Raw genomic sequence first — 25265 nt, 5'->3', positions numbered from 1 at the left:
GACCTACCTAAAGGCACTAAGTCGATTTCATGCCATAACAATCTTTTATCCTTTATTACTTTAAATTGGCATTATTTAAAGCAGGTATCACGGATTCAGATATTTTCAAAGACAATTACTTAACGGTATTTTTTCATTTTGCAGTCGTTACCCCCCCCCCCCCCCCCCCCCAAATCGACTTAATAAAACTCTAAACACTGATTGACAGACAACGAACAACCTCAACCGGTGGACCTAGAGATTTTAAATTTTGAGGAAATATTCCGTCCCAAAAGGGGTGTATGAAGCGACATACCACTCAATGACTCATTCATCACGAATTCTCGGTTTGCCAACGATATGACTTTTAAAATTTGCCAGTGATACAAAGCTCTGCTTTGCAAATTTTGCAAGTGATGTCGTTGGCAACTGAGTTTCCCAGTATTATCCTTTTGAAAATACTAAATATATTTTTACAGTGTATGCTTTAATGAGTCCAAAAATTTTTAAATATAGTTATAGCTGAAAGACTTTTGAAACCAAAACGACGTACCATCCTCTCTCCCCTCCCGCAATTAAATAATCATAGGCAGAGGCGCAAATCTGTAGGATTCGCGGGAGGGGGGGGGGGTCGGAATTCCCTATAAGGGGGAGGGAGGGGGAAACCGCGCGTCGCGTGAGTCTTGCGCGCGGGGTTTAACAGACACAAGTCATCCCTGGATGCGGTGCTTTTCTGTTGTACACTGTCCGTATTCTGGCCTGCATGCATGCGATAAGCAGAAGACTCCAAAATGTACGGAAAGTTTTCCATAAACAGAGACTGGAAAAATTCGCGGATTGATTCAGCGATAAGCTAGAATCCAAACTCGTTTAAATACACGCTGCTTTAGTGATTGGACCAAAATTCACCCGAAGGACTACAGGCCAATGGAAAACCCTCGACAAAAGAAGTATCGAATCACGAGCATCCTGGTTAACAAGTGTCATGAGTAAGTAGCCAATGAGTAGCTGTTATTTGTCCAAGCACCTATAGGATCGTGGAGTCTGTCCTAGAGGTCATTGTAAACGCGAATTTTTCCAGTCCCTATCCATGAAACGTAGTTTGGGCATTCAAACCCGTTTCACAGTCTGGCTTTTGCAAGCGCGACGAGGGAGTGGCTTCTTGATTCCTGTTTGTTGTGGGGGGGGGGGGGGGGAGAGATCCACGCCCGTGATCAGACATAACCGCCGCATCCTGAAGACAGCCCGCGGACGGGCGGTTGTCCTTGGAGGACGCCCCAAGGCTCGGACTGCCCTTCGCGAAAGTAGTCCGTTGCGTAAGCGGTCACCGCACGGGGCGTCCCCCCCCCCCCCCCCCCCACACACACACACACCAGCCCCGTCAGCGGCGGGTTTCCGAAATGCAACCCCCTCCACCCGCCATCTTGGGTTGTCGCAATTTTTTCCCCCCTTCATCTGAGGCTATTTATACCAACTACCTCACTTTATTACACTCTGATTTTTGATGTGTAACATCCTAGCTCTCGTTATAGGACGGTAACTTTACTGATGTAAAGTTTCTTAGGTTATATTGTATCCTATATTTATTTCTCAGTTACTATACATTTACAAATGGTTACAATCGTCAAAATACCGCATGTAATTTGAAGTGACAAGATGCACTCACATACAAGCTTGCTTTCGTGAGTGCTAAATTTCCTGGTTGATTAAGTGAATATTGTTAACAAAGAGTAAAAAAAAAATTGGAAATAAATTATTATTATTATTATTATTAATTGGTACGAGTCTTTTCGTGAATGGAACGGGAAGTCGCTTGGAATGGAAATTAACACGAACCAAAGTTCACAAAACCAAAAGGGAAACTTTGAAGTTATTAACGGTTTGATGGATTTTAACCAGATGGGCAGGATTTTCGCGATCAAAAATCAGATCCAAAACCGACCATTAGATTTTTTTCAAGTCTTTTTCGCTTTTATCGGAGCCTTTTTCATTATATAGTTTAAAAATTCGGTCTGCTAATCAAACGGTTTAAATGTCTACGTAGCTGCTCCGGCAACGAATTCTAGCGGCGGGTGCGAAAACTACGCGTGATTCGCGGCAAGAAATGTAGTTGAAAATACTTCTTTCACGATTAGCATTATTTAAAAACGTTTTACGTTAAATTTTGTGTCCGACTTATAAATGTATTTTTAACTTTAGAATGCACAAATTTGCTCGTTACCGAAGCTAGATGTTACTCATCTCTGGCGAGTACTGAAAGAGTTCACGTGTTTTCGATAGCAAATCTTGTCGCTAGATATATTACAGGCACGGCCCCAGCCCGGTGGAAAAAAAAGGGGGGGGGAGGGACTGTTAGCCCCTTCCGAGCTCGAATATTTTTATTTCAGAGGGTGTATTTGTGTTTATTCAAATACTAAACTTATGTGTTAATCTTTTCTATAATAAAATATTGTAAGAAAATATAAAGGTTCATTATTAAGATCATGAATTTGTAGATAACAAGACTATAATAACTGACTTTATGAAATTTTATATTTTGCAGCTTATCCTTTCTTTGTAGGACTGCCCGTCCCGAAAAGCCTTCCTGGAGCCGTCCCTGATGTGTCACGTGTGCTAGCAAGTTATCTGCTATTGGTGAAGAGGAAAAGCAGGCAAATGAATATTTTCATATGACTAATTAATAAGCACTTGCAAAATTCACGTTGTCAGAGGCTGGAATGCACTTTGGACTGCGTCGTCGTCCGACCACAGCTGGTTCTGACACGCCTGGAAGGCCCGTGGACCGGAGAAGTCACCAGTTTCTGCCGTGTTCAGATCTGCTGAGCTTACTGCATTCCTGACAGACCTGCACTCTGCACTCGAAAAAAAAAAAATTGGTTGTCTGTAAACTCAGTTCACGGACGATAGTTTAACGTGAAAACGTCATAACAAAACATTGATGAAATGATTGCATACTTTTATGAATAAAATTGAATCATTTTTATTGAATTATGGATACAAAGAAGGAGTGAAATGAAATCTACAATTTAATTATAAATGTACTTTTATTTGCACTCATTAATTCAAATATGTTTATTACTTTAACGAAGAGATTATTTTAACTAAAACTTTTATACATGTTTGCTATTTAACTTCTTCCAATCTGTGTTATTCTGATAAGGATAGGACGATGATAGGAAAAGTAGGAAACGAATGGGAGTGTTTCAAGTTTAATGTGCCTCGAAAAAGTAAAATCGATGGTTGTTCCAATCGAGTGGAAGAGAGATAGATGCGGCGCAAGCGTACAATGAGCGTAACGGGACAATGTGCGTAACGGAACAATGTGCGTTACGGGACACTTTTTTCGTGCGTGCAGCCGGCGTTCATCGATTTATTAGACGTTGTCACGTCATAAAAGAAAAGAAAAAGCGGTTGAATGAATATCCAGAAAAAAAAACGCTGCGTAATATTTGAGCCGCAGCGGGATGAACGTAATTATTACTGATTTTGTTAATTTTTGATTTTGATAATCTTAATAATTTGATACCACTCCCTTACCTCTCTGGGGCGTGCAGTCCAGGCCCGAATGCACGGTGACGCATCGCATGATGCTTATACACACCGCTAATAGGAGAATAATTAGTGGTTTCAATAATCTCTAGGACAGACTCAACGTTCCTCTACGTACTTGCTCATTGGCTACCAACTCATGACATCTGTCAACTGGGATGCTTGTGATGATGTTTTGAGGGTTTTTCATTGGCCCAGAGTCCTTCACGTTAATTTTGGTCAAAATCACCAAAGCAGCTTGAATGTGAACGGGTTTGGATTCTAGCCTATCGCGAAATCATTCCGCGAATTTTCCCGCTCTCTTAACAAATAATAAGGCAACGGCTTCACTTGCAGACGGCAGCCGATAACAAGGAAGTAACCTCTGGCGCGGACATACCATAATGCGGTGTAATGGGCATTGAGATTTTTTTTTCTCTCCCCTTCCCCCATAATCGTGAAACGTGAACCATTAGTCTAGATTTAATCATAAGCATAGCTGCGAACTCCGAGCAGGTCCAGGGACGGCTGTCCAGGATGTTAGCCTTCCTTCGCTGGCCGTCAACTTAAAAAAAAAAGGAGGGGGGTGGTAGGGTTTCCTAGGAGGTACGTAACTGGCTTTCATTCGACGGCTTACGTAACATAGTCCCGAGTCTAGGTCGCGTTAATGTGTTCTGCCCTCTGTAGAAAAGCATTCGTAAACACTCGCTTGAAATGAGGCTAGCTAAGTTTACTTTCGTTCACTGTACACACACCCCAGTTAGTCTTGTCAGCGTAAAAACATATTTTTTTTCTGTTATTCTTCTCGAAGTTTTGTTTGCAGTGGATACGGTTTGGTAGTTACAAGTAAGAGAAGGATTTATGGCGTCATGTTTGGTCGAGTTTCTTTCAGTGACACGCATACTGCCAGCGCTCCAATCACAGTAAGTCAGCGCGGAAGCAAACGAGTCCTGAATGGCCTGGTGACACAAGGCAACGACTACTCTTGCAGACGACCGCCAATCACAAAGAAGAATCCTCTGGCGCGGGCATACCCTATTACAGTCTAATGAGCGGTCAGATTTCGCGTAAAATTGCTGTTCCAAGATTGATTTATCGCGGAAATGTTTTGCGCGCATGTAGTAGCCTTCAACACACTTTAACTTCTTACTCGTATGGTTTGAAGAAATATATCTGACATGATTTAGCTTAGAGCGAATCACGGGAGTTCTGTACTGCAGTTGCATGACACAGTTTTATTTATTATTAGTCATTGTACGCAACTTATATATGGAAAAAAGAAGTTGAAAAAAAAATGCACTGTGGATTAATACTACGTGTATTACCCTCGGGTTGCTTTATTATTATTAAAAAAAAAGTATCTGGCACTTGAAAATAGTGAAGTTGCTCATCACTGTCGTACAGTACGAGTAACCCGGTCATGAGCGCACGCAGAATTTAATTTAAAGGTGCGGGTGGAGAGAGAGGGGGAAATAGGATTAATTTGCCCGCTGTTTAAGGGGCCCGCCTCGTCAGGTGTGTGTGTGTGTGTGTGTTAGTGAGGCGGGATGATAAGCGCGACGCTCGCTGGTGCTTCTAGCGCGGTGTCGCCTCTGGACTGGCGCGCAGTCTTCTCGTCGTGCACAGGACAACTGTGAAATTGGAGCGGTGACCGTAACACTATATGGCCGAGAAATGAAGTTAAAGGTGTAATGAAAGCCCCTTAAACTGCTTTCAAGAATCTGTACAGGTTGTTTTACGCCTAAAAACTACTCTGAAAACATGCGTTTTTAGCCATTTTAACTCTTCTAAAAATAAGGTTTAAAAACTTAATCCGAAATCAAAAGTACTTTTCGGCCCTCAGCGAATTCTTAAATGCTTTTCGTAAACAGACACTACTCGGATGTCTTGAGTAGTTTTGAAAATCGCGTTGTTTTTTTCTGGAGCTCCGCCCACCGTATATGTGTCCGGGTAGGCGGAGCCCCTTAAGGCCATCCGCCCTCCCCTGGTCATAGCCCGGTGGTCGGGTGTATACAGCGATGTGTGGCTGGCAGGTACATGTCGGGCTACGTCCTTACCTACTCGGTCACTCAGCTGGCCGCCACGTGACGGCGGCGCTGCTGTCTGCGACGCTCATGTAACAGCAGGAAGGAGGGGGGGGGGGTCTGTCGGCGCCGACCCTCGCCACTAGAGGTGACGCCTGTTCGTCGCTCCAGGAGGAGAAAACACACGGGCCGGGCGTAGGAAAAAAATGATAAATGCACGCCGACCCGTGATCTTGTCAAGGTCTCCCCCCCCCCCACCCCCGGCCACCACCACCAGGGTCGACCTTGGGGCACATAATAAACACATTTGTGTGTCTCGTGCTCTTGACTGTTTGAGACCGCCTGGGACAGAGCTCGATCTACTACTGTGAATGTTATCGCACGATTTGTTTTATTATTGGTAGGGACCGGAAAAATTCGCGGGTTCAATGATCTGCAGGATGAACTCCATAGTTCTACGTACACTCGGTAAAATGTCACCCACTCATTGGCTGCTGTCGTGTGAGACGTCCCAGCGTAGCAGCCTGTGATTCGATAAAGCTTTGGTTGGGTGTTTCTCATTGGCCCAGCGTCATCCAGGTGAGTTATGTGAGTCAATAGCAGAGGCAGCACTGAGTTACAACAATTTGTATTTTAGCCTATCGCGAAATGAATTCGCGAATTTTTCCTGTCTCTGATTATTGGTTATGGTCAGTGCTTTCCCGTTCGACTTGCCAACGAGAATGTGGTTAGGTACTTACTTCTTAGCGTCCGTGATTTTCTAAATCAGTACCAAAAAACAAACAAAAAAAAAACAACAGAATCTTGAAAAGCAACTTGACGCGAAAGCTTTTTTCGCGGGGGAAAAAAAATAACTGATCGCTCTTTAGACTGCTAGCGATTGTCGGCCGTATGTGAGAGAAGCTACCGCCCTGTTCTGCCGGGCCATTCAGGACGCGTTTGCTTCGGCACCGGGTGGCTGTGATTGGTGCGCCGACAGTAGAAATGCATGTTCAATAAAAAAAAACCGCCAGTTACGAAACACAGGCGAGTGCTACAAAGTTTCAACACACAGCTGGTCCGGAAATCATTTTTCGCGAAAAATTCGTGGTCCTAGTGATCATATTACTGTTTCGCGGTATGTTTTACCACCGCAATATCCTTCAAACATATGCGTGTATCTCCCTGTCGATTCCTATGACCGCTATATTTTGAAATTCATCCGATCGCGAAATAAAACCGGGAATTTCCTCGGCCACTGCTTATAGGCTGATAGAGGCGAACAAACTACGTAACACAGTATAGGCTTTTTCATACCAGCACTATTAGGACCACAGCCTTACCGGATCATCGAAAGACAGTATTTTTTTAACGGTAATATACCAAAGAAATATTAATAAGCAATATAATTCTATTTAAAACATCATGGATAGAGACCTGCAAAATTCGCGCTTTCGATGGCCTTCGGGATAGACTGCACATACCCCTGTACACTCGGGCAAATAACGCACGTTCATTGGCTGCCGTCTTGTAAGTCGTCTCAGCTGGTTTGTCTGTGATTCGATCCTTCTTTGGTTGAGGGTTTATAACTGTTTGAGATTCGTCCAGATGAACAGTAAGCCAATAGCGAAATTATCTAAGAGGTATATGTGTTTGAATTCTAGCCTATCACCGAATGAATCCGCGAATTTTGCAGGTCTCTAATCATGGAGTAAGGAGTTTTTGGGGAAGTGGCATGTTGTGAGTAGTTTTTAACATCACCATCGCCATGTTGCTCCGCCCACAACATTGCGGAAATGGGGCTTGACCACGTCAGGTAATGGTTAATAAGCAGGGACCTAAAAAATTCGCGGGTTATATGACCTTCAGGATAGTCTACACAGTCCTCTGTACACTCTTGCAAATAACGCCAGTTCGTTGGCTGCTGACTTGTGAGTCGTCTCAACTGGTTCGCCCGTGATTCGTCACTTCTTTTGTTGAGGGTTTCTCATTGGCTCAGAGTAGTCCAGACGAACAGTGAGCCAATAGCAAAAGCAACTTAAAGGTACATGTGTATGAATTTCAGACTATCGCGAAATGAATCTGAGAATTTTTCCGGTCTCTATTAATAAGTACGAGTCAGAAACTTAGTCTTTAACAACAGCCACTCCCATTAAATACAGTCATTTAACATTGTTTCCACAATGCAAACACTTCCCTTCAGCCAATGCTTGAGGCGTCCAACCAATATGGCGAACAAATTAGCTTCATACACTTACCATGTAATCCCTGTATAACAAGTTGTAACACGCTGCTCCCTGGTAATAAAAGGGGGGGGGGGGGGGGTAAATGATCTGATATGACGTGGCGTCCGTCAACTAATGCTCGAATACACCTGAGAAAAAACATCGAATGAGAGCGCTCGGATTACACACCATGCCGAACAGGAAGACTGTCGGATTAAAGACCTTTAAATGTCGCGTTAGTATTTTGAACTTTCGACGTGATAACGTCTTATAAATCGATGAACGACGGCAGCACGCACGAAAAATGGTCACGTTCCGCCTGAGCCGAGCGTGCAAGAACCGGCCAACCACCGTGCGAGAAAAATATTCAATAATATCAAACAGGTTAAGGCGGGCTTTTTTTTTTTAACTAATTGTTCTTGATTATATTTAAACAAATTATTTAAATTAAATTTTGCAAAAAACTGTAAATATTATTTTAAAATTAAAGAAAGTATGCAATTTTTCATCAATGTTTTCTTATGATGTTATCACGTAAAATTATCGTCCGTAAACCGACTTTACAGACAACCCCCTTTTTTTATATATATATATTTGTAGACTCCGTTGAAGGACAATAAACCAATGACGGATTTTCAAAATGAAAACCAGCCAGTCACGTCGCGAGCCGGACAGCAGGTTTGAACGCACTGACAGCCAGTGGTCAGACGACGAGGACATAGGTATTTGTAGGGGCACGCAGATTTCGCGAAAAAGATTTCGAGAATAGATGAAAGTTAAAACACTGTAGCAAAGTCCGTGCTTCGTGATTGGGTGGGTTTCTCCCACGTACACATCGATTGTAACAAACACCAATCACAGTGATTCATTGCGGAAGTAAACGCGTCCTTGAGTGGTTCGGTGAAACAAGGTGACAACTTCTCTCGCAGACGGCCGCCAATCACGAGGAAGAAACCACGGGTGCGGGTATGCCTTGTTGCAGTCTTGTAAGTGTCCAGAACTTTTCGACGAAAAAATGCCTGCTCCTACATATTTGTTGAGAAGGGGGCGGAGCTCTCGGCTGTTCTACAGAGGACAACGAGGAGTCTTCTTGCAGGCCCCGTGTACGATGGCCCGCGGTAAAAGCGGCAATTTCGTAACGCCGCGGGCTAGTTCCCCCCTTCCCTTCCCTTCCCCTTTGGGGGGGAGAGCAGGGGTTCTTACCCAACCCCGCGGCATTGCACACGACCAGCCCAGGCCGGCGTAACAGACCACGTAACCATCCGCCTCGCCGGCGACGTTTACCCTCGGCTTACTCCCCCCCCCCCCCACTTTCCCCCCCATCACCCCGCGCGAAACACGTGACACGCGAGCAAACACAGGACAGCCCGATGCCAGCGACACAGGGGAGAGCGCGGCAAGAGGCGGGACTACACAAATATTCTCTACGTCAGTGGTTCCCAACCTTTCTCAGCTGGCGACCCACCTTTCCTTATCGGGATACCTCCACGGTCTATCGGTCCATGGTGGAGCAGAAAACCTTATTTGTATCGTTTCCCTTCCTTATGTATATATAATTATTAGGGACTGGAAAAAATTCGCGTTTTCAATGTCCTCTAGGATAGACTCCACGAACCTATAGGTGCTGGGACAAATAACAGCTACTCATTGGCTACTTACTCATGACACTTGTTAACCGGGATGCTCGTGATTCGATACTTCTTTTGTCGAGGGTTTTTCATTGGCTCGTAGTCCTTCGGGTAAATTTTGGTCCAATCACTAAAGCAGCATGAATTTAAACGAGTTTGGATTCTAGCTTATCGCTAAATAAATCAGCGAATTTTTCCGGTCTCTAATAATTTATAGAGACTGGAAAAATTCGCGGTTTCAATGACCACTAGGATGGACTCCACGATTCTCTATGTACTCAGGCAACTATCACCTGGTCATTGGCTACCGACTCGGGACACCTGTTTACTGCGATTCTTATGATTAGGATGAACTCTATAGTTCTACGTACACTCGCTCAAATGTCACCCACTCAGAGGCCTAGCCAGGGGGGGGGGGGGGGGTGGTTTAGGTGTTCAACCCCCCCCCCCCCCCCCTTAGCACCAAATCTTTAATTAATTTCTTATTCATCACTCAAACTTTCATATTGAAATTAATAAAATTTTTACCATTACAATATTTAAATTTAAGTACCAAAAACTGCTAAAATAGCACTATTTTACACCTTAAAATCCAAATTTTCCCGGGGGAGGACCCCCGGACCGCCCGCTTAAATACGGGGGGGGGGGGGACCATGCTTCTTAACACCCCCCGTACACATATCCTGGCTACGCCACTGCACCCACTCATTGGCTGCTGTCGTGTGAGACTTCCCAACGTAGCAGCCTGTGATTCGATGAAGCTTTGGTTGGGTGTTTCTCACTGGCCCAGCGTCATCCAGGTTGAGTTGCGAGCCAATAGCAGAGGCAGCACTGAGGTATAACTCTTTGTATTTTAGCCTATCGCGAAATGTATTCGCGAATTTTTCCGGTCTCTAGAATATCTCGCAGTTGTCGAATGCACCGGCAAAAGACTGCGCGCTCTGGAAGCAGCAGTCGGGTGGAGGAGGGGGGGGGGAACTAGCGGTCCGCGCCGTGACGTCACGCGGCGCGCTACGGCGCAGATCCGTGTCACGGCTAGCCGAGTCGCTCGCGCGTGCCGCCCTCCGGGTTCATTTTCCAAAACCAATGAGGCCGTGCTGTTTTCTCGCCGAAACATTTCCACGCCAGCTCTGTGACGTTGTCGTGTTCCGCGGTTGGCTGGGTTCGACTCAGGCGCACCAATCACAAGCCGCCCGGTGCGGAAGCAGTCGCGTCCTGAACGGCCCGGGCCAAGTAAGGCAATGGCTTCTCTTGCAGACGGCAGCCAATCACAAACGGGACAATCGCTACCACGGGCATACCTCATTGCAGTCTGATGAGCGATAATAATGAGCAGAATCAAAGTATTGGTATATGTTATAAAGCATTTTTTTACACGGTTTATATTAGCTTCACCTGTATGTTTGTATGTTTGTAACCGACTCCTTTGCACTCGATTTTGACCCACTCTAAACCGACACATTTAATCTAAACTTCGTACACTTATCGAGGATCGGTGACAATACACTAATTTAATAAGTTCATCTCATTATCCTGATTAGGATCGGCAGGATTGAATAATTTCCTCACCCAGCCTCTGTGTGAGAGCAAGTGAGACAACCGTGCAGTCGGCGAATGTGTACCGTCTACCTACTTTCCAGCTCGAGTACTCGGGGTAGAGACCCGGAAATTTCGCGGATTCATTTAGTCGCAAGCTGGAATGCAAACCTTCACACTCTCGCACTGTGTTCATGATTGGACCGCAGTTGTTTGGACACGTCCGTCTACGACCGTGAGCCAATGATGCCCAGCTAGGAGAGAAGCAAGCGAATCAGGTAGTGCCAAATAACAATGATAAAAATGTTCTCGCTAAGAAATCAACCAATGGGAAAGTAAACATGGGTCGAGCACACCTATAACTTTGAATTCTATCCTGAGGCCAGAAGAATCCGCGAAATTTTTGGGTCTCTAACTCGGGGTATTAGTATTATTTATTTTACACTTTTTGTAGTCTTCTGAAAAATTGTCTCTGAGAATTATTGTTTCAAATATTTTTAAACACAAAACATTTTCTTAGGCATGTTAAAACGTAATGCGGAAGCAGCTTGGTCAATAAACGAACTAGAAAAAATCTTTCAAACCAAAAGAGATAATGCTGTTTCAGACTGTTTTTTGTGGTTGTAATTTCATCCCGCCCGTCAGTCGAAATTTAAGAGCTTGGCAAGGTTTTGAAGGTGGACGGATGGGCGGGAAATTTTTCAGGCCGCCTGATTGGCCGCGAGTCACGTGGCTGGCGGACGGACATGTCGCGCCACGCCACGCCACCCACGACTTGCGGAAAGTGTTCTCTTTGTGCGCGTGACGTAACCGGCGGCGCGTGACGTAACCCCCTCCACTCGGCGCCCCGGGCACAACCCTGGAGTGCGGCGCGGCAACACCGCCTCCCGCGCGTCTGCACGGCAGAGACCGGAAAAAATTCGCGAATTCATTTCGCGATAGGCTAAAATACAATAGTTGTACCTCAGTGCTGCCTCTGCTATTGGCTCGCAACTCACCTGGATGACTCTGGGCCAATGAGAAACTCCCGACCAAAGCTTTATCGAATCACAGGCTGCTACGCTGGGACGTCTCACACGACAGCAGCCAATGAGTGGGTGACATTTGACCGAGTGTACGTAGAACTATGGAGTTCATCCTGCAGGTCATTGAACCCGCAAATTTTTCCGGTCCCTACTGCACGGGTACATCACGGGGGAGATGACTCGACTGACTTATGGTCGCACGCTGGTACGCGCTTTTCAAGTCGGCTTTTCCAACAGCAGTTTTTATTTGACGTGATAACGTCTTATAAATCGATGAACGCCGGCTGCACGCACGAAAAACTGTCACGTTCCGCCTGAGCCGAGCGTGCAAGAACCGGCCAACCACCTTGCGAGAAAAACTTTCTGTAACATCAAACAGGTTACGGCGGGCCTTTTTAGCTGATTGTTCGTTATTTTTATTTAAAGTAATTATTTAAATTTAAATTTGCAAAAAAACTGTAAATAAATTTTTGAAAATTAAAAAAGTATGCAATTTTTCATCAGTGTTTTCTTATGACGTCATCACGTAAAATTATCGTCCGTAAACCGACTTTACGGACAACCTCCTTTTTGTTTACTGCAAGTAATACGCCGTAAAAAGTATGGAATAATAAAGGCGTTTTCGCCAGTTAATTTGAATAAAATCATTTTGCGACAGCTACAAGTTTTGCAATGATTAAACAACTTTGTTCAATAACACATAATCCGGTTGCATAGTGTTCAATCTTCAATATTTCCCTTGTTATTTGAGGGGGAGGGAGGGGAGCTGCAACAAGATGTTCTTCTTCACGTTATTATGCACGGAAATTTCTTTATGTTCATCTTGCTTATATGTGTATTTACGAATTAATTTTTAATGTGCCTTCGCACACCTATCAACGCCTTTGATTGGTCCACGTCATTCGCGACGGCCAGTAAATGCAGTCGCGTGACAAGCGTCTCTAGCCAATCACTAGGGACCGGAAAAATTCGCGGGTTCAATGACCTCCAGGATGAACTCCATAGTTCTGCGTACACTCGGTCAAATGTCACCCACTCATTTGCTGCTGTCGTGTGAGACGTCCCAGCGTAGCAGCCTGTGATTCGATAAAGCTTTGGTCGGGCGTTTCTCATTGGCCCAGAGTCATCCAGGTGAGTTGTGAGCCAACAGCAGAGGCAGCACTGAGGTATAAATATTTGTATTTTAGCCTATCGCGAAATGAATTCGCGAATTTTTCCGGTCTGTACCAATCAGATGCCGAACTGACCGTCGGCCCCGTTGAGCCAGGGGTGTGGTTGTTCCTGCGCGTCTCGGCTGGGGCCCTATGCTGGAGTTTTAAGTCGTATGCGAGTTGCCAGCCGAGTGGTCTTTTCCGATCGGTTTGATGCTTTGGTATGCACGAACTGTTCCAGTTTACTCGTGTGCGACTCGAGTGTTCGGAATGGAAACCGAGGGGTCCAACTCGAATGAGATAACCATTACGAATGCGAAAAGTCACGAAAACAGTGAAAATGGCGGAGTGGTTGGATGTTTTGGACATTGAAGAGCTTGAATTAGCTGAAATAGAAGCAGGTAGAAACCCTCGTCGATTCCTAGAACGGAAGGATGCGTTTGAACTGGACGACAACAAATTTGTTAAGTTGTTTCGTCTTAACAAGCGGTGTGCCGGAGACCTGATTAGCAGTCTGGAAGAGGTTATGCCGGCACCTTCTCGTACAACTGCACTTTCTGTTGAAACTAAAGTAATTGTTAGCACCTTATAAAAACCAAAGAAGCCCTATTGTTATCTTTATGTGCTTGCTTATGTGTAGTTTCGGTGACAAAACAAATGGTTCGTTAGCTGTCAGAGTGCAATGTTATGCAGAAGGCAGTTAGGCCTGTAGTACATTTTTAATATAATTATTGACTGAAGTCAAACACTAAAGCACCATTAACACAGAATGGCAGTTTATCCCTCCTTGGAGCATACCTGAATTAAGTTACCAGTTACAATAAATAGCTAATCAAAGATAAACATAGTAAACCCCCTGTTTAAGCATTATACAGGTTTAAATAGGTAGGCCTATTTCAGTTATGTTAAAATGCTTGGTTTGTTCCTGTGACAGTGGTAATAGCCTGGCATATTTAGTTCCAAGTGAACGTCTATGTCTTGTGTGTATCCACATTAAAATTAGCCTATGTAGCCTGCTCCCTAACGCCAAACTGAACATTAATGGTTAGGCCTACATGTTCATTACAATACTGTAAACACAATACTAGTTAAGGCTACTTAGTCTTAATTTTGGTAAATATGTAGAGTAGCGGTATTTGCGAAAAACAAAATGCTAAAAATCCGAAAATACTTTTATTATATGCTCTTTAACTTCTTCTTTTCAATAAACCCGGCGGAGATAAGAAATTCCCAATACTTTAGGAGATATCGAATTTTTTAATATTCATATTTGGGCGATATTTGTTAAAAAAAAAATGTAATTCCGAAAATACTTTTATTCTGTGCTCTTTAACTTCCTCTTTTCATTAAACCCGGCGGAGATAAGAAATTCCAAATAATTTAGGAGATATCGAATTTTTTAATATTCATATTTGGGCGATATTTGTTTAAAAAAATTAAATTCCGAAAATACTTTTATTCTGTGCTCTTTAACTTCCTCTTTTCATTTAACACGGCGGAGATAAGAAATTCCAAATACTTTAGGAGATATCGAATTTTTAATTTTCATCACAATACCTGTGCTTTCATGCGGCGTTCAGATTTGTTGCTTGTTTACGAGTATGAATTATTTTTTTTTCGCGACGTACGTGAACGACTACATCATTTTCTACTAATGGCAAAGGAATTGTACCCGCCTCTAACTTAGGCGAGTTTTTAACGTTTCAAATTTTAATGTTTTATTTGTTACTTTGATATTGTTGCGCAAGTAATAAGTAAAAAAAAAAAAAATTACGTGAGTTCCTACTCTTCAGCCTTTGTCCTGGTTTGTTAGGTCAGGTCAGCTACATTATAAATACTTTAAAACTGAACAACCATTAAAATTAATTCATATTATTTTTAATGTCAGTTAAGTTTGAAAGTATTTATAATGTAACTGACCTGACCTAATCGACCATTTTAATTAATTAGGCATTCACGAACACACGGCAAAATAAAAACAATGTTTTGATAAAGAGTTTGTCTTCTTCCTACCAAACACGACAACAAACGAAACGGCGATCGTTGATTGGCCAGTTGGAACACGAGCAGAGTAGCCATCCTGACAAATTCACAGTTCTCTCCGAATTCCCACAATCCACTCGACTTCTCCGTCTCGAAGACTTTTGTGTAAGTCGCATGCGACAAGTAGCACCTCGAGCATAGCAAATGTCGAACACACCAAGTCGTATGCGAGTTCATCACTCTACTCGACTCGAATGGTCTATGAAGTCGAACGATTTCGAGCATCAGGGCCCTGGAGCGAGTTGTCGCGGTGACGTCACCGTACTCCCGGTCCAGAGTTCTCGGTCGTCCTGGCAGCTGTCGTGCTGTAGGCCGCGGCGGACCGCCCCCCACCAGACTAGCGCGCTGTAGCGGGCATGGCATGGCGCTGGCATGTTGTTGTTGTTGTCGCATCGCGCCGAGTGTCGGGGGAGCGCGCTGGCATGTCGGTGTGGTTGTTGTCGTTGCAGCCCCTGAGGACCACCTGCTGCTGAGCAACAGGTCGCACGTGCTGAGCCGCCTGGACAGGCCTCAGGAAGCCCTCGTGGACGCCGACACCGCCGCCAAGCTGCGGCCTCGCTGGGGCAAGGTCAGTCCTCCCTCCCCCCCTCCTCCTGAGACCGCGCATCTCGAGGCAGCGGCGGGTCCAGAGGTTCACCTCGGAGATTTCAGACCAGCCGGAGAAAAAAAAAAGTCTTAAAATTACTACATTTGTATTTAATCTACTCGCACTACACATAAAATTCCAACCACCAGATTGTATGATTCTGCAAGAAATTCATTAATTATATTTAAATATATTTTATTTGGTTTCAGAAACAATCATTTTTGTAGGCAATATTAATGTAGCAGACAACTGGTTTTTTCGGGGGGGGGGGGGAGAGGGGGACATTTGCCCCTGGTGCCCCCCCCCCCCCCCTGGATCCGCCACTGTCTCGAGCGGGGCCTCCCGTCTATCGACGGACGTGTCTGTGTCGCCTGGCGCGATATCTGGCTCCTGCCTGGCGCGCGGGACAACTGTGTGACGGTGACCTTAACATTGCACGGCGGAGAAACGAAGATAGAGATGTGATGTCGAGTCCCTTAAAGTTCTTTCAAGAATCTGCGCTTGTTATTTTACCCTGATTCACAGGGGCGTGCATTTTTCGCGAATGAATCTGAACGCTTGTTAGACTGCAACAAGTTACACTCACACCAGCGGCTTCTTCCTCGTGATTGACGGACGTCTACGAGTAGAAGTCGTTGCCTTGTTTGACCGAGCCGCTCAGGACGTGTTTGCTTCCGCACTGACTCACTGTGACTGGTGTTGTTAACAATCGATATTGACCTGAAAGATACTCACCCAATCACGAGACACAGACGACGCTACAATGTTTTAACTTTCAGCTAGTATCGGAATCTTTTCGCGAAATATGCATGCCCCTACTGATACATGCTATATAGTCCTCTTTTAACTCTTCTAAATATAGAGCTTTAAAAAAAAACTTAATCAGGAAACAAATCTACTTATCGGCCCTCAGCAAAATTTTAAATGCTTTTCGTAAACAGATACCCCACTCGGATATCATCTTGAGTAGTTTACAAATTGCGTTGTTTTTTTTTCTTCTTTCTCCTGAAGCTCTGTGCACCGTGTGGTTTGCCCTGGTAGGCGGGGCCCCTTAATGTACAACGTTTCGAAAACCACAAATTTGAATGAAAAAAAAAATCTCATTACTGGAGCCATAACTGTAAATGTGATCTGTGCGTATCGCATCACTGGTAAGGTTTCCTATGACTACTTATAACTTTAAAGAGGAACAGATAGTATGAGGTGTGCTCTAAACTAGCATGCCAAGGACAGATTAGGGTTTCCGTAGCTTCCATGGCAGATTACTGCCCCAACTTTCCTGACTGCGACTAAGGCTGTATCTAACACGGGGAAAAAAAATTCTTATGAAGTCGTCAAAGAAAACCCGGACAAATAAAGATGAACACACAAACTCAAGAAAAAAAGTTAAAATCAGCAGTAGTATATATATAATTATATATATAATTATATATAATTATATATATATAATGCGTGTGTATTTCCTGCGGCTGGAGCCGATGTACGCCATCTTGGATCCTGACGTTGGTGCGGCCATCTAGCAAATTTGTAATTATTGACCTAGAAATTCGGGAAAAAATTAAAAATCATCAAAAAATCACCTATTAATGTATTGATTGATTCGATTGATTTATATCCTTGGTCCGACCATTGATAAATACAAAAAAAAGATATTTGATATGAAAAATATTTTTTAATTTTAAAATTGAATTGACCGGTTCAATAAATTAAAATTACAATGTATATTTATATATTGTAAATTATATGAGTACAAACAAGGAAATGATTAGTGTTTCGTGATTTCTGTAATCTTATTAGAAGGCAAGGCGATTCTTTTGCATGTGTTATCAGGGCAGTTCTACATGACAGTCTTTTAACCAGCCAACGTCCATTCAGCAACAGGGCACGTCCAGTTATAGATGAACAGACACGACCAGTCACTTAGTCGGGCTAACACGACCAGTTTTTGGCCAGCCTCGTCCATTTGGTTCGTGGCCAAAAATGCCTTATTTTCGATAGTTAGCATACATTACAAACAGGTCGTGTAAGATGTCAAACGTGTAGACCAGGCGTCTACGAACCTCGAGGTTAATCATGATCTGACTACAGACTTGACGATGCATAGTCAACGAAAAGGACGAATGTGCTCCAACTGCTCCAAATTGCTCCAAATGTTCCCAAGCTCCAATTTCTCAAAGTGCTGCAACAGCCCCAAGTGCTCCAAAGCTCCAAATGCTCCATAGGTCCAACTGTTCCAAAGCTCCAAATGCTCCAATATCCAACTACTCCAATTGCTCCAAGTCTTCCAATGCTCCAACAACCTTTGGCTGCAACAGTCTTTGGATCCAACAGTTTTTGGCTCCAAATGTCTCGGAAACAGTTCCCGAGACGTCGCAGCTGTTAATCTAAGTTGTGATATTGTCGCGGGTTTCACTAGAGGAATAAGGAACCTTTACAAGGCAGGGATGAAAGGATGCGAGTGTGTCAGAATTCTGGCGGATCGGCGCGCAACCGATGACGCCCGACCGCTTCCGAAGAAGCCCGACCACCAGCCGCAGCGTTCAAAGTCCCCGCGCTCTTTTGATGCGCGGGCGGCATACACAGACTATTAGGGGCACTGTCGATTCTGAGTGTGTACGTAGGTACACACGTTACAATATTTTTCTGACTAATTCTTTCCACGGAATTCTCTATGCTCTCTTCACATTTAAGATCGGCTGAGTTTGGCTGTGTGTGTTTGTTTGTTTGCGGGTCTCCTCAAAGACGCACGGTGCAGATGGCACTTGAAGTGACGCGGCGCGCCGGTGCTGAGCGAGCGCGTGTGGTCCGCAGGCGCACTTCCGCCGCGGCGTGGCGCTGTCGGCGCTGGGCCGCCACGAGGAGGCGCTGGTGGCGTTCTGCGCGTGTCTGGCGGCCGACCGCAACCCCTGCGCCGTGCGGCACGAGCTGCTGCAGTCCCTGCACAGGCTGCTGGCCGCGCAGGCGCAGTCCTCGCCGCGCTGCCGCTCGCCCGCCGCGTCCCCGCAGCCACAAGCCCCCGCCCCCGCCCCCGCCGCCGCCGAGGACGTGACCCAGGTGCGTGCGTGCTGCTCCTGTCCCCTTCCCCTGATCCTGTCCCTGCTCCTGCTTCTGTCCCTTCCCCTGATCCTGTCCCTGCTCCTGCTCCTGTCCCTGCTACTGCTGCTGACCCTGCTCCTGATCCTGCTCCTGTCCCTTCCCCTGATCCTGATCCTGTCCCTTCCACTGATCCTGCTTCTGTCCCTTCCCCTGATCCTGCTTCTGTCCCTTCCCCTGATCCTGCTCCTGTCCCTTCATCTGATACTGCTCCTGCTCCTGACCCTGCTTCTGCTTCTGCTTCTGCCTCTGCTCCTGTCCCTGCTCCTGCCCCTGTCCCTTCTTCTGCCACTGCTCCTGTCCCTTCTTCTGCCACTGCTCCTACTCCTGCTTCTGCCACTGTTCCTGTCCCTGCCTTTGCTCCTTTCCCTTCTCCTGTCCCTGCTCCTGGTCCTGTCCCTTCCCCTGATCCTGATCCTACTCATATTCCTGCCTCTGCCGCTGCTCCTGTCCCTGCCACTGCTGCTGACCCTAATTAATATCTTGATACTAATAACTGAGCCTAGATATTAAATCCAGACTAAGTAATAACCATCTGTCTTTGATAAGTATTTAATATTAAAATGGCCCAAAATATACTTCATAAGTCGTTTTATCGATTGCTGATTATTTTACCCTTATGTGTGTGTGTATGGGGGGGGGGGGGGGGTTGTGGTTCACGTTTCTCTGTACTCCCCCTAGTTCCACCTCAATCCTGGTTTATGTTTTTTTTAAATTAAAGATACATAGACTGATCTTAGTTAAAAAAAAAACTGACTATATTATACAGAACCCAATTTACAAAACAATAATTAACATACCTGCTTCACTGTTTATTTATTTTTTATTGAAATCTAATAGTTTCACTTTTGCATACCAGTGCTTCTTCAACTTGGTACATGGTACACAAGTCTTGATTATGGTACGCGTACCATGATGATGGTACTTGCCCTTTGTCCCTGCCATCGTTTAGGGCTCACAGAACAATACCAGGCAGCTACACTACAATAACATTCTATCATCAAACTTTAAACTACATAACATGTATTTTATTATCTGGTGAAAAAAAATTTTTTTTTTCACGCCTCTCAAGAAATTTTAAATGCTGGAAGTTAATTTTAAAAATAAATTTTTTCTATGACAAAAAAAAATTTGCTCCGAGAAGAGAAAGTCGTTTATTCTGATCAAACACAATATTGATATCGGACACATCTGCTGCCACCTTTTTTTATAGGTGTGATCACAATAGATTTTTCGCACAAAAATCTAAGCGCTGTAAAGTATTGTTACGGTCGCGGTATAGTCGCGGTCCTGTCTGCGTTCGTAACAGTATTATTCTTTATCCTATTTGCTACAAAGTAGTTAGTCTATTCATCTGGCCATTAAAATATATATATATAATATAAAATATTAGCTGAGATGTAAAGCTTTTATCGGTACACGTCAGAAGGAAAGAATTTTCTAGTTAAAACACCAAAAGAGGTTAAAATTGCGGTAAGGCTCGGACTAACTGACGCGAAATTTCCCACGCTACATTCACGTCGTACTTTTTTTGTTATGCGACGATGCCAAATCCTAAACAATGTGTTACTGCATGCGATAGTGCTTATGATGGTCTGTTGATTTGGAACTTTATCTTATACAACTTCTGTACTTTATGTAACATAATTTTTTTTGTTGGTTAAATTAAAGCGATATTAAATTACACACTTGTGATCCTCACTAATGTTAAGTAACTAAATGGACGTATTCTATTTCTTTGATCAAACTCCAGCAATACCGCTGAAAAGTTATTTTAAAAATGCTTATCTTTCATATTGTGATTTTGAATTATTTTCTCTAAGTGCAGATGATGAATAATGATACCACATATATTTTTTGTTTTTGCATTTTGTACTTTGAAACAAATATGCTGCTTCTAATGTCTATTTTTTTTTAGTCATCAAATGTTACGTATTTTATGAAGTTGTTTTCTCTTGCAGGCGGCACTCCGATGTATGCCATTGAACTGCGTGTCTACGACTGTTCAAGAAAATTCGAAACTGCACAACGTGATAGATCGCATATCCCAGGAGGTCGACAGGATCAGAAGTAAGTGGAGTCTTGTTGTCATATTTAACAATGTCAGTTGGTATCTTTGTATCGTAATTTTCAATTTTTTTTTGACGTGACAACGTCTAATAAATCGATGAACGCCGGCTGCACGCACGAATAAGTGTCCCGTTGCGCACATTGTCCCGTTGCGCTGTGTCCCGTTACGCTCATTGTACGCTTGCGCCGCATCTAACTCTCTTCCACTCGATTGGAACAACCATCGATTTGACTTTTTCAAGGCACATTAAACTTGAAACACTCCCATTCGTTTCCTACTTTTCCTATCATCGTCCTATCCTTAACAGAATAACACAGATTGGAAGAAGTTAAATAGCAAACATGTGTAAAAGTTATAGTTAAAATAATCTCTTCGTTAAAGTAATAAACATATTTGAATTAATGAGTGCAAATAAAAGTAAATTTATCAATTAAATTGTAGATTTAATTTCATTCCTTCTTTGTATCCATACAAAATAGTGATAATTCAATAAAAATTATTCAATTTTATTCATAAAAGTATGCAATCATTTCATCAATGTTTTGTTATGACGTTGTCACTATAAACAATCGTCCGTAAACCGACTTTACAGACAACCAATTTTTTTTTTTTCATGTGTAAACACATCTGAGCTCTCGGAATACGGCATTCGGCAGGAGTCGAATGAACGGAAATGCGTATCACCACAGCGCCGCTTCTGCGCGGAAGTAAGTCTCGGAATTCTCGGAAAAGATGGCGGACCCGCGAGATTTCGTGTGTCGCAATTAATTTATTATTGCATGTTAAAGTGTTCTAGCTCGCCGCCGCTAATCGTTACGGTAGTGCGACGTTGGGCTCTAAACCAACCTTCTTGGTAAAATTTTCATATTTCTCCAGTTGTGCGTCTCTCAGCTACCACTCTCCTGGTGGCTGTGCTGACGCGGGGTGTAGTCGTTAAGAGCGCTGACTTGGAGCTTGTGGCATGTCTGCGTCAGTGATACGTAGCCTCGTTATCCGCCAGTCAGGGCAGGGCGCTACGTGCCATTGTGTGGCTGGACAGACGTGATTAACGACCCCTTGCCCCCTCCTCCCTCCCACGTGACTTTTGGTTGTATTCCGTGACTGATGATACAGCAGGTATCATGTACATGACTCGACACTTTGTGTATACCCTCTATGGCTCAGCTATATATATACACATACACACATACATACATATATATACATACATACACATATATATACATACACACATATATACATACACACAGTGGCGCAACAACAGGGGGGGGGGGCAAAAGGTATTTGCCCCCCCCCCCTTCTGAAACCTTGAAGTGGGGGCAAACGGGGGCAAAGAAAGTGCTGTGTAATCAATTTTTAGATAATAAAACTGCTTAAATAGCACCATTTTCCACCTTGAAATTCCCGGGGGAGGACCTCCGAACCCCCCGCTTCAATAGGGGGGGTCAATAATTCTTTATAAAAAGGTATATGCCCCCCCTTCCTTTTGGAAATTTAGTTGTTGCGCCCCTGCATACACACACATACATACACATGTGATTTGTTTCTACTTAACATTGAATAAAAAAATTATATCAGTTTTGGCACCTCTCAAAAATTATTCAAATTATGTTTTATAGTTACATACCGAGCACAATTCATTTTGGACAGTGTTTGTAATTTTGCTGATGTTTTTGGTAAAACCGGCCAAGTCGCACATTAGTACTAATGGCACGTCTTTAATGTTTTTAATTTTCAAATAAGGTACGGTAAAATTTTTATGTTATACAGAATATTCAACTGGTAAAGTGTGAGTTGATTCCATAAATAATTATCTTGTATTATCTTGGTTCAACATTACATAACATTTTGTTATAGCTTGTTGGTAAAAAATAATTGCCTTATTTTCTGTGCTAATTCCAATACCAGTATCAGACACCATTTTTACCTTTAGTATTTTCTCCTTATTTTGTTGTTACCACCCTAGGTAAATGCTAAACGATTATGTTGAAAATCCTGTAAAGGATGTCTCAAAGCCTTTTAATTAATTGCTAGAGGAGCCTTCTAAGAAATGTTTGATGACAGTAAATAAGTATGTAAATTCTTTAAATATAGGAGTCAAGATGCGATGTCCCTTAGCTGGACTCTTAAATCATTTATATATGCAAAGTGTTAGCTAGGAAGGCTATGGTTAATCATTGAATATTAATGTTTTTTTCTTATGACGCAAGCAGAATATTGTCGTAAAAAAACATGCATCCCATGGTCAGGCCATATGTATTGGCCTTAAGGACAACAAAAAACCTGAAACAAAAATGTTAAATGGAAAAACGTGCTCGAAAAAAAAAATGAAATGGTGGCTTCACCTTTTGTGCAAGTTGTTTAACAAAAAAAATTGGTGGTCTGTAAAGTCGGTTTACGGACGATAGTTTAACGTGACACCGTCATAACAAAACATCGATGAAATGATTGCATACTTTTATGAATAAAATTGAATCATTTTTATTGAATTATCACTATTTTGTATGGATACAAAGAATGAGTGAAATGAAATATACAATTTAATTGATAAATTTACTTTTATTTGCACTCATAAATTCAAATATGTTTATTACTTTAACGAAGAGATTATTTTAACTTTAACTTTTATACATGTTTGCTATTTAACTTCTTCCAATCTGTGTTATTCTGTTAAGGATAGGACGATGATAGGAAAAGTAGGAAACGAATGGGAGTGTTTCAAGGATGATGTGAAGGAAAATGGCTTACCCAACACCAAGATGCAGTCAAAAATAATATATTTGCGACACGGACTCTGCAGCAATGCTAGGAGAAACGGGTTAGCAAAGAGCAATGAAAATGTTGCATTGAAATGCATGAAAACAGAATTACGCTACGAACTCGTTCGCAATGCAAGGAGGTTCAGGTTAGCAAAGAGCAATATAAAATGTGCGTAACGGGACACTGTTTCGTGCGTGCAGCCGGCGTTCATCGATTTATCAGACGTTGTCACGTCAAAAAAATCGTTTGGTTGAAGTTTTACTCTAGTTATGATCCATTGCCTTTTAGTGGTTTCAACTTGTGCCAAACCAACTGGTGGAAATTCAATAGTCCTCTTCGTCCTTATTGTAAAACCCCATTACAAAAAAAAAAAGCTCAAAAATATGTCCAAATACGAAACTAAGTTAAGGTTGAAATGTCATCAACATTACTTCACGTTTTGCAAAAAAGATGAAAGAAGATAAAACTTTAACATGGACTAAAAACTTTGACACTCGATGGTTTAATATTGCCACTCACGATCCAAGTTATCAATTTAAAGTTCACAAATTAATTGCCCCCATCTAGACCTCCACATGATGGCATTTGTAACATCAATTTTTGTCTAATAAATCACATCTATGTCCGTATTTTATCTTCTCATTTCATCAAAACAAATAAGGTTTTCATTTTACCCAATATTGATAAACTCCTGTCAAAATAAACGGAAAGAATTTTTTCAAGGTTAAAAAAAAATTGTATGTCAGAAATAGTGCTCGAGACCACCCACGGGATTCGAACCCAAGTAGCGTTGGTGGGAAGTGAGTGGTCTGTGCGATAAACGGCTTAGCGCACAGGCTTTGTATGTCCAAACTTCGCAGTTTCGAGATATCTCAACGTAAATGTTTGCGAGTTCCTTTTCGTATGCGTGGTTATTACAACAGCGTAACACCCAGGATCCTGTATGTCCTGTTAATCTGGACGAGCTACAAGTCGCCTCTTGATTTTTTTTTCGCAAGAGACTGAAAAAAATAGCGTAGTCAGGGAGGTTCATGATCCCCTCTAAAGAAACGAGTATGTGCCTCAATTTGTGGCCACTGATAATGAAAAAAAAAAAAAAATTGTAGTGTAAGTAATCTTCTCTTTGAACACGTATTTGGACACAATCATAAGCAGAAGTTCATAGTTTTAGGATCTACAGTTCATAAGAGTCACGTTTTATTTAAAAATTTCACGTTTAGAAAGAAGGGAAAAAAAGTACTTGAAGGGGATCAGACAGTCAATAATGTGTTTCAAATCATAGTTTTTTCTGGAGGAGTAACATTGGACCAGCAGCTTTTCTGGAATGAGGAAGGGTGGGGGTGTGGTGTTACAGCGTCAGTCGCCCCCTCCTACAAATCCTAGTGACGCCCGTGCTCTGAAACGTACAGAAGCCACCGAACAGTGAATGCACGACGTCTGTGCACCAGCCGTCGTGTGCAGGGTTGCTCTTGGACCGAAGGCCGACCCGGGTGGGGCACAGCGGGGGACTCCCATGTGTCCCTGGGACTGGGGCGGCGCCCATCAGGGGTCCCGCGTCCGTACTTCCGGTCTTTATTATTATTTTTTATATATAAACTTGTAACTTAACGTGTCAGTCTACGCTGCCCAGATTTTTG

General features: G+C 43.2%; 1 protein-coding gene across 1 annotated transcript in view; it reads left to right on the top strand.

Moving 5' to 3' along the window:
* Positions 1-25265, top strand: part of LOC134534256 (LON peptidase N-terminal domain and RING finger protein 3) — a 95843-nt gene that overhangs the window by 46397 nt on the left and 24181 nt on the right. The window contains exons 2-4 of the mRNA XM_063372548.1: positions 15568-15686; positions 18516-18758; positions 20759-20867. Of these exons, the coding sequence (XP_063228618.1) occupies positions 15568-15686; positions 18516-18758; positions 20759-20867 (471 nt within the window). The remainder of the gene's footprint in view (positions 1-15567; positions 15687-18515; positions 18759-20758; positions 20868-25265) is intronic.

The sequence above is a fragment of the Bacillus rossius genome, chromosome 7 (genome assembly GCF_032445375.1).
Source record: "Bacillus rossius redtenbacheri isolate Brsri chromosome 7, Brsri_v3, whole genome shotgun sequence".
Lineage (NCBI taxonomy): Eukaryota > Metazoa > Arthropoda > Insecta > Phasmatodea > Bacillidae > Bacillus > Bacillus rossius.
The sequence above is the reverse complement of the archived record's forward strand: the minus strand, read 5'-3'. Positions and strand labels throughout refer to the sequence as shown.